The sequence below is a fragment of the Lynx canadensis genome, chromosome C1 (assembly GCF_007474595.2).
Source record: "Lynx canadensis isolate LIC74 chromosome C1, mLynCan4.pri.v2, whole genome shotgun sequence".
NCBI lineage: Eukaryota > Metazoa > Chordata > Mammalia > Carnivora > Felidae > Lynx > Lynx canadensis.
Genome location: NC_044310.1, coordinates 212,941,001 through 212,950,425, shown reverse-complemented (window position 1 = coordinate 212,950,425; position 9,425 = coordinate 212,941,001). Strand labels below are relative to the sequence as shown.

At 61.7% G+C, this 9,425-nt stretch overlaps 1 protein-coding gene across 1 annotated transcript; it reads right to left on the bottom strand.

Moving 5' to 3' along the window:
* Window positions 1-1,977: 1,977 nt before the first annotated feature.
* Window positions 1,978-6,628, bottom strand: B3GNT7 (UDP-GlcNAc:betaGal beta-1,3-N-acetylglucosaminyltransferase 7). The gene is made up of 2 exons (XM_030327228.1): window positions 6,565-6,628; window positions 1,978-4,474 (listed from the first exon to the last, which is right to left on the bottom strand). Exons 1-2 carry the CDS (start codon window positions 6,573-6,575, stop codon window positions 3,280-3,282), a joined length of 1,206 nt encoding a protein of 401 aa, XP_030183088.1. The 5' UTR covers window positions 6,576-6,628; the 3' UTR covers window positions 1,978-3,279.
* Window positions 6,629-9,425: the final 2,797 nt, after the last annotated feature.

Below are 9,425 nucleotides of genomic sequence, written 5' to 3'. Positions count from 1 at the left end.
TCGGGCGGGGTCCTGACATACTGGCCCCCTTCGGTGGGCAACCTGACCTTCCTCCCTTCCTCCTGCCATGCGGCACAGAAGCCCCACTCCTTTGCCAGTTCTACCAGCTCAGACCCGGGCCCCTGAAGTCTGAAATGGGGTCAGCAGCAAGGCCGCCCTGGGGGCCCACGGCTGAGCGAATTCCCATGCTGGGAAGTGCAGTCTCCGCTTAAAGCCTCAGGTCCACGGGGCCCGCAGGAAGGGGGTGCACACCCAGGGCCCCTGCACCTTGTCCCTTTGCTCTCAAGATCAAGTCTGAACATCTTCTTGCAATGCAGGCCTGAGACTAGGCCCTACCTCCCTCGCAGGCTCCTGTCCGTTTTTCTTTTCTTTCTTTTTTAAAGTTTATTTATTTTGAGAGAAAGTGTGAGTGGGGGAGGGGCAGAAAGATAAGGAGAGAAAGAATCCCAAGCAGGTTCTGCGCTGTCAGGGCGAAGCCTGACTTGGGGCTCGAACCCACGAACTGTGAGATCATGACCTGAGCCAAAACCAAGAGTCTGGACACTTAAACTGACTGAGCCAGCCAGGCGCCCCTCCTGTCCCTTCTCACACCCCACCCTAGCACCCCCGGAGAGGAGCTCTTTTCTGCTTCAGGTACAACGGCCTCCTCTAGCTCTAAACTTCATTCTTCAGGTCCTAGCCGAACACAGTGCTGTCCCTGGAACCCCGCCCAGGGCTCGTCGCTTCCACCTTCCATCTCCCAGTCTCCTGGGTGTCCCTCCCTGATGCCCCTGTCCTCTGTGGGCTGAGCTCGGGTTAGACAGAGGACCTACTGCCCCCCTCTGCTTTCTGGAGCCCCTGGCTTCACAGGGTATGAGGGACACAGGGCGCTGACAACTTGGGGGTGTGACCTGTGCTCAGCAGGCTGTGTGCTTGGTTTAACTCTCTGTTGTGGCAAACTGGAAATTCTTTTTTTTTTTTAATTTTTTTTAACATTTTATTTATTTTTGAGACAGGGAGAGACAGAGCATGAACAGGGGAGGGGCAGAGAGAGAGGGAGACACAGAATCTGAAATGGGCTCCAGGCTCTGAGCTGTCAGCACAGAGCCCGACGCGGGGCTTGAACTCACGGACCACGAGATCACGACCTGAGCCGAAGTCGGCCGCTTAACCGACTGAGCCACCCAGGCGCCCCGCAAACTGGAAATTCTTAACTTTTAAAACCAGGGGCCCTGCATTTTCATTTTGCACTGGGCCCTTCAAATTATGCAGCTGGTCGTCTGAGACATGGGAAAATCTGGGCTGAGGAGGAAGAGCTGCCGTGTCCCTTTTCCCTCTGGGGCTTGGACCCAGGCAGCCGGGGCCACGAGGGACAGCCGTTTAGTCCCGTGCCCCCTTCTGCACTCCTAGATGTTGTGTTACATTAGGACCCGGCCATTCCTTCCAGTGTAGACAGCCAGGGGCATCTGACCTACTCCGTGATGCCTGGAGCTGGGCCCAGGCAGGGAGCGGCTGGTTTGCTCACCAGGGCCCCAGCGACTCTTCTGGGGACAGCTGCTCTCCCCAACCCAGAGGTAAGCAACTTAGGCCAAGGTTCCCCATACCCTGCAGTCCCCTGTACCACCAACCCCGGACCCCACGGAGCCACTGTTTCAGTGCTTCTCGTCAACCGTATCAATGCTTCCAGGTTGACCCAAGGGACATCAGGGAGCCCGCGAGCTCGTGCACACTCCCACCCGACCCCGCTCACGGGCGCATCAGCCTCCACGGGAATGCACCATTAGCCGGCATGCTTCTCCCCTCCGGCGCCCCGTCCAGGGGGCGTCTCTCTGTGGTCTCTGCTTTAATCCTGGCACCCACATCCCTCTAAAGCCCTTCGAGCGGTCCTGTGTACCCACCGGCAAGAGGGAGGAACAAGCCGTGTCTTCAGAAATCTCTGGCAACCTGGGCCCCGGACACTCTCTGATGGAAATGGTGACAGGAAGTTTCACACCGGAAAACAACCACCTCCTTTTATTGAGAAAACAGAGTTGATCCCGCAGTCGCTTCCCAGGTGACTCCACCCTGAGAAATGAGGTGGCATCCTTCTGCACCCATCCACAAGGACCCCCGGCCCCGGGCGAGGTGGAACACAAGGGTCCCTCCATCCCCTCCCAGAGGCACACGCTGGTCTGCTCAGGCCCTGGAGAAGTAGGTGTGCAGGGAGGGCAGGGTTCTGGGCGGGGGGGGGGGGGGGGGCGCTGTGACGGGCATGGGGGTGCTCTGGGGGGAGGCGAGTGGCCGAGGGAGGTGGACTCTTGCTGGAATGAGGGAAGGGGAGGGAAGAATACCACCATCTCCTGAGGCCTGGCACTCTCTCCTTCCAGATTCTTCATAAATAAAACTTCACAGTAATAGAGGAACGTCCATCTCCGGGGCCAAACCAGCTGGTTTCCGGCCGGGGAGCCAGGCCTCAGTGGGACCGCACGAGGGCCCTGGGCCGGTGGGGCAGCACCGTGACCGCGGGGGGCTGGAGCACTGCTCTCTGGCCCTGTGTCAGGGGTGGGGTTGGGGGGGCTGCGGCCCGCCCGGAGGTTCTGAGGATCGCTGAGGTAGTCGGAGCGGCCAGCCGCGCGTCCAGACGGGGGCGGATGGAGCATCACAGGCCACGGCCAGGAGTCAGGCCACCTGGGAGCAGACACTGAGCAGCAACTCCAGGCGGGTCTGGGGGGCGGGGGCGGCGCTGAGGGCCTTCTGAGGTTCCGTCTCCTGGGGACCCAGGGGCAGGGACTGTGGGGGAAGGGGGGGCCTGTGAGCCTGCACAGGGCTGAGCTTCTCCTGAAAGGGCTGCTTGGGCCCAGCGGGGGGGAGACTGAGGCATTTCATGGGAGAACGAGAATCTTCTCTGTGAAGATGAGAGGGCCGCCACAGACCCGTCCGGGGTCAGGCCTAACCCGGGTACCTGAGCGCCGGCTTCCTTCAGAGACCGCCAGGGCCTCCACCAGGTCACGGGGAGCCAAGCAGGGCACCCAGGTTAGGAGGGCAACCAGTGGCCGGTGGCCTGGTTCCCAAGATGATCCTCCCGCGGTCCGGGCAGTTCCCAACGGTCCCGGGCCTCAGCTCCACTTTCTGGGGAGTGTCCGCGCAGGGAGGCCTCCTTCCGGCTAACTGCACCCCATCACACCCAGGGGCGCACACGGCCCAAACCCTCCAGCTCCCTGCAGGGGACCACAGACCACGTCCTGGCTTTGCGGCTCCGGCCCCAAGATTTCTGGGGCTCAGGAACACCTGCCCTCGCCCGGCCCGGTGGTCGGGCCGGGGTCAGAGCACCTGCAGCTTGCGGGAGCAGGTGAGGTTGCCGTGCACCAGCCCCCACATAGCCAGCAGCTCGGCGGGCAGCAACTTGTGCACCACAAGCATGGAGCGGAAAAAGCAGGGTTCCTTGTTCATGCGGCTGTTGCGGTTCCGAGAGATGCCGAAAGTCTTGAAGCCCTCGTGGGCCGTGGGCTGCACGCCCAGCACCTCCAGACACATGCCCAGGAAGACGTCGTCGATGGGGTACAGCTCCAGGGTGTCGCAGGCGTGATGCAGGCGCCGGGCCAGGCTGCCGGCCATGAGGAAGCCCCCTCCGCCCGCGTACGGCGGGTAGCTGGCCTTGCTGTACAGAACCCCCGGGATGTAGTATTTGTTGTCCTTCTTGCGGATCGGCCTGGCGTGCTGCAGGACGTCGCCCACAAACAGGTCTTCCTGTGGCTGCCGGTCCGCCAGAAATTCGAGCAGGTTGGGGGGATTGACGAAGACATCGTCGTCGCCCTTGAAGATGAAGTGAACTTTGGGGCAGTAGATGTCAAACCACTTGAGGAAGTGGATCTCCTTGAGGGTCAGGTTGAAGAAGCTGTCGAGGAAGTCCCACTGCAGGATGTCGCCGTAGAGGCGGTCTTCGTAGGCCAGCAGCTGCTGGTAGTGGGCCCGCTCCTCCTGCTTGGAGGCCGTTCCCAGCAGGAAGAGGGTGCGCACGGCGCCGCGGCCCCTGCCCACCGTCTCCTGCTCACGGCCCCAGGTCTGGCGGATGGCCTCGCGGCGGTCGTGCTGCGTGATGACCGACTTGACCACCACCAGCAGGTAGACGTCACCGTGGCACTTCTCCGGGTGGTTCAGCAGCATGGGGAAGTATCGGCAGTGGCGATAGGACAGAAACTGCCGGAAGTGTGGCTCCAGGCCCTGGAACCAGGGCTGGTGGGTCAAGTTGACATTGACCGAGCAGTTAGTGATGTTGATGTCCCAAGTCTGGGGCCCTCGTGAGGCCATGGGCGTGGGGGCAACCGCATCCTTCGGGTTCTTCCAGAAACTGTTGGGGTTCACCAGGTGTCCGCTTGGCTTCTGAGCCTTTTGTGGCTCTAGAGTGGGGGGCGGGGGTGCCTGCAGAAACTGGTTGGGAGTCAGACTGCGCTGGAATACCGTTACGGCCACCAGCAGGGCCAGGGACAGGCACACACTCTTGTAGACGGTTTTCTTCCTAGGGGTGAGGGGATGGAGGGTGGTTCAGAGGAGAGAGGAAGGGGTGAGTCCCCTGTGACTCTCCAGCAGCCTTGTTCGGAGCTGCAGTCCCAGATGGGCATGTGGAGCCCGGACACAGACTCAGGTCCTGCGGCCCGAGTGGTCAGAGGAGGGTCCTGCCTTCTCCCCCACCCTGACTTCCCTCTTCCAGGACCAGGGCAACCTCGCTGCACGAAGTTTAAGTACAAGCACTGTGGAGTCAGGCTGCAGGGGTTTAAATCTTGGCTCTGCCACTTATAAGCTTAGTGACTCTGAGTGGGTCCCCTTAACCTCTCCAAACTGTCGTTTCTTTTTCCCCGGCATGAGGATAACAACAAGGAATTGGAGTGCTATCTAATGTGCCTGGCACACAGTGGGTATGCAGTCCGGGGATGCTGTGCGTCTACAAGGACGACCTCTGGTGGAGACTTCTGCCTATTCCCCGACCCCGGCAAGGCACCCGGTTTGCTTTCATTTCTCTGTGCAAACCTCATGACCCATTGGGGTGAACCATCCTGGGGGGCAGAGACAGCACCCGCTCTACAGCTTGGGAGCTCAGGAACCTCTGGGGGGACATCAGGGAGAGTCTCTAACGTGGGACCTGAAGAAGCCTGTCCCTTCCCCTTCCACCCCATCCATCTGACCCAACGCACAATAGCTGCCCTCATGGCTGAGCGAGGCCCGAGAATGGGACAGGGGTCTCCTGCCCTCTTACCGGCTCTGCTCAGCTTGGGCCCCACTCTCCCACTAGGAGAGATGGCGTTCCCCCAGCTCTGCCTCCCCGGGGAAGGGAACACATTCAGACCTCCACTCTCCAGGGACCCTCTTTGTCCACAGAGCTCCTACCACACCCATTTCGGAAGCAGAAATTAGAGCTTTTTGCTAGAGGTGCTGGCAGGCCCAAGGCAGGGGGCCTGAGCCCTGGGGCCCCGGGACCCTCTCTCCTCAGCTCACACTCTGGAGGTGGCTAGGCCTCCTGGCCTGGTCTCTCTTGTGGAGACACAGGGGCTGGGGGCTTTGGGGACACAGGCAGTCCAGAAGTGTGGCGTCGCAGGGCCAGACGGAGAGGGAGACAGCCCCAACCTCCAGAGGGGGAGCCGCAGGGTAAATGGAAGAAATAGACTGCAATGTGGCATTACAGGGACGCTGGAGAAGTTGGGGGTGGCCCTCATGCCTGGCTAGTTGAAGGTTCAGGCACCCAGGGCTGGTAAATGCTGAGCCCCCTGGAGCGATGTTTTCCCATGGAGTCCCAAGGGTTCCCATTTATGGGGTAGGAGGAAGACTGGGTCACCCCAGGTGCTGGAGTGGGGGGTGTGACCCAAGACTCGACCCTCCCAAGGGGGACAGCAGAATGTTCTGGGTCAGGGTCTCTTGCCCCAGGCGTTTCAGCGAAACGCCCCTTCTCCTGAATCGGGGAGGTCGGGACTGGAGGAAGTCCGGCGGGGGTCACCCCAGGGGAAGGGGATGCGGGCGAGGCCCCTCTGCCCAGGCCTATCCACCTGCACCGCCCCACTCCATTTGTAGGACTAAAGTCCCTCAGGGGAGTAAAGAGAAGGGGACAGGGGGAGTGGGGCTGGAGGCCCGAGCTCTCCGGGAGGAAGGAAAGCCCCTGGGGCGGGGTGGGGGGGAAGCGGGGAGAGGACGGCGGTCGCCCAGGACGCAGGAGGCCCTCAGAACGGGGGACGCGACCGGGCTGCCGGAGAGCCCTTGAGTCCCCAAAGCCCGGGGTCCCGAGGTGGGCTCAGGGTGCCGCGGGGCCCGGGCCGGGCAGAGCCGAGGGGCCGCCGGCGACGGCAGCGCGCACGGGCTCCGCGGAGCCCGGCCGCGTCCGGCTGGTGCGGGCGCCGCGCACCCCCGGGCATCCCGGCCGCCGCCGCCGCCGCCGAGCCCGTCCGTCCCGGGAAACTGAGGCCAGCCCCGGGGCACCCGGCGCGGCATCCTCCCATCCCCGAGAGCCGCCCGGCTTCCCCCCACCCCCTTGCATCCCGGACCTCGGGGGAGGGGGCCCAGGGTCCCCGCGCCCCCCGGCCCGGTCCCCCGCCCGACGGCCCGGCCGGGTCCCCCACTCACCACAGAGACATGGCGGCCCGGGCCGGGGCGGCGGCGGAGCGGGGCGCGCGGGTCGCAGCTCTGGGCGCCGCGGCTCGGGGACGGCGGGCGGGGACGAGGACGGGGCGGGCGGGAGCGAAGGCCGGGCCGCGCCCCCGCCGCGACTTTCCACTTCCCCGCGGCCGGAGGAGGGACCGGGAGGGGCGGCGGCGGCCCAGGTGCGTTAACCCCTTCGGCGCCCCCGGCCCTCCAGCCCCTCGGCCGCCGGGCCAGCCCTCCGCACTGCGGCGAGCGCCCGTGGCCCATTTCCTAGAGGCGGAACCCGAGGCCCGACCGGGAGTGGGGACCTCGGAGCCCACGAGGATCGCTCCCGTCACCTCTGTCCCCGGGTACTCGGTTTCCCCCGCGGAGCTTCCATGGGGTCGTCGGCCCTTCTGGAAGACTGTGAACCAGGACACCACCCACCTGCAACCTTCCTGGCGCCCCGCGGTCCCCACCGGCTCCCTCTGGCCCTATTAGGACTTTTTTTCCGTGGTAGGGGAGGCAGAGGAAGACAAAGCTTCCTTTTCCCCCTCCGATTCCCTCTGCCTTCTCCCCATTCCCCCTTCCCAGGCAGGCCTCCCTGCACCCTGCTGTTGGGGCCCCTGGGCCAGCCGCCTGGGGCTTGTCTGCAGGGGAGAGGGGCTGCAGGGGGGGCAATGTCTGTGAGATAAGACGCCCCAGGAGGCTAGGCTGCCCGTGTCAGGGGCCACCGCTCCGGAAACCTTTTTCTGTGTCCCAAAGTGGAGGCCCTCTCCCCCTCTGGGGTCCCTCCTGCCTCAGAGGGCTCCCCTCACTACCAAGGGAAGGCCTGCTTGCCTGGCCCCAACCATCTCTCTTTTCATCCATCAACAAATATTTCACTCAAACCCCTTTTTTGTCCCCAGCCTTTATTAATCTGCTTGTGTGTGTGCCAGACCCAGCGATTCCTAGGGAGTGGGCTCAAGTGACAGAAGACACAGAAGGGAATTCTTGGCTCAGCAGGGTCTGGGGAGATGGGTGTTTCCATCCGGGTGACTTCCAGAATCGTCTAGCAGGTAAAAACCTCTGCTGGTTTGGCCGTTGCACACCGATCTGTTCTAGTCTTGCTCCATGATGAGGTCCCATGGCTGAGCTGACAGCAGGACCTCAGAAAATGCCCATAGAATTGAAATGGAAGCATTGAACAGTGCAATAAATAGTAGCTAACATTCATCAAGCAGTTACAATATGTCAAGCATGATTCTAGGCTCACACATGAATCACTTAATCCTAGAGGCATGTACTATTTTATTCCCAGTTACAAAGGAGGAAATAGAGGTGCCCAGAGGGGGGAAAACCCAGTGGGTCAGGTCTCATAGTAAACAAAGCCAGAAGGCTTGGCAGGCTCGAGAAGCAGGCCCCTGAGCCCTTCTCCAGGGGACAGCAGTGGCAGGGAGTTATTTTCCTGCCAAGGGGTTCCCTAGGGAGGCCGGGAAGTCCCTGAGTATAGAGGCTGGAGGTAGGAACTCTGATAAGGCCGTGCCTGCCAAGCTGGGCCCTAAACCTAGGACCCTGAGCCTGGGGTGAGGAGCCTCTTTATTTATTTTTTAAGATTTTATTTTTAAGTAATCGCTACACTCAACATGGGGCTCAAACTCACAACCCTGAGATCCAGAATCACATGCTCTATTGACAGAACCAGGCAGGAGCCCCCAGCTCTTTCTTTAAGGCTCCAGAGGCCCTTGGAGGAGGAGGAAAAACCCAAGATTTGATAGAATTTGCCGGCATGTTGCAAGTTCCAATCAGGGAATGTGAAGGGCCTTCCAGGCAGAATTCCAGTCAAGAACCCTGGGGCCAGTGCTGTTTCTAATGGCCCCTCCCAAGTAGGGAAGGAGCAGAGGAGGGTCTGACCTGCAGCCCGGAGCCCCTCCTTGGCTTGGCTGCCTGCCCCTGCCCTACTGGCCACCTGTCCCACAGATCACCCGGCGCTGCACTCCACTGCCCAGGCTTCTGGGTTCTGCCCCTTCACCTTGCAAGTGTGGCCTGGAGGGAGGGCCAGGGAAGCCTGGCCAAGGACATTCCATCCAGGGTCAGCACTGACCTCTCACCCAGAAGCTACGGGGTTTCCTCAGGTGCCTGGGAGGGGCAGACACAGCCGCCCCTGGGAAGGGGCTTGGAGCCCAGGTTCTGAGACTGGAGGGGTGGGGGTGGGGTCAGAGCTCTACACTTCCGGGCTGTCAGTAGGGGCAGGTGGCTTATCCCCTTGAGACCTCAATTTCCTGCCAGCACAGGGTTACGCGAGATGACGCATGCGAAGTGCGTAGATTAGTGTCTCCTACACGGTGGCATTATGACAGGTTGGCTGCCGTTGATAGTATTGTTAATATTTGGCCTGACCCAAAGGCCCCAGAACCCACCGGGGCTCAAGGGGGTGGTGATGGCTGGAGACGCTAAAGGCCAACTGAGTATTTGCCAGTGGAATTTGGTTCATTGAGAGGAACAGTTTGTCATCGTGGATTCGTTTGATCTGTGCGTACCTACGTGGAACTAGGATGGGGGGACACGGATGAAAGTTAAATAGTCCCTGACTGCCCGGGGTGGGGTGGGGGGATGGGGATGTGGGAGCCAGGCCAGCCCCTGGTCAGTTCTCACCCTGCAGGCTGCTTGGGCCTGTCCCTATCAGGAAGCGCTCGGAGGCTCACCCGGTCTGGCTCATTCCACCTGTCCCAGCCCCTGTGGGCAGAACCCCAGCGGATTCCTGCTGATTATCTCAAACCACAGTTGAGGTGGTTGAGTAAGGCCCTGAGGAGGGGGAGGTCAGTCTGCAGATGGAATCTTCTCGGGGCCCACAGCCCTGGCCAAAGGCTATGGAAGCTGCAGAA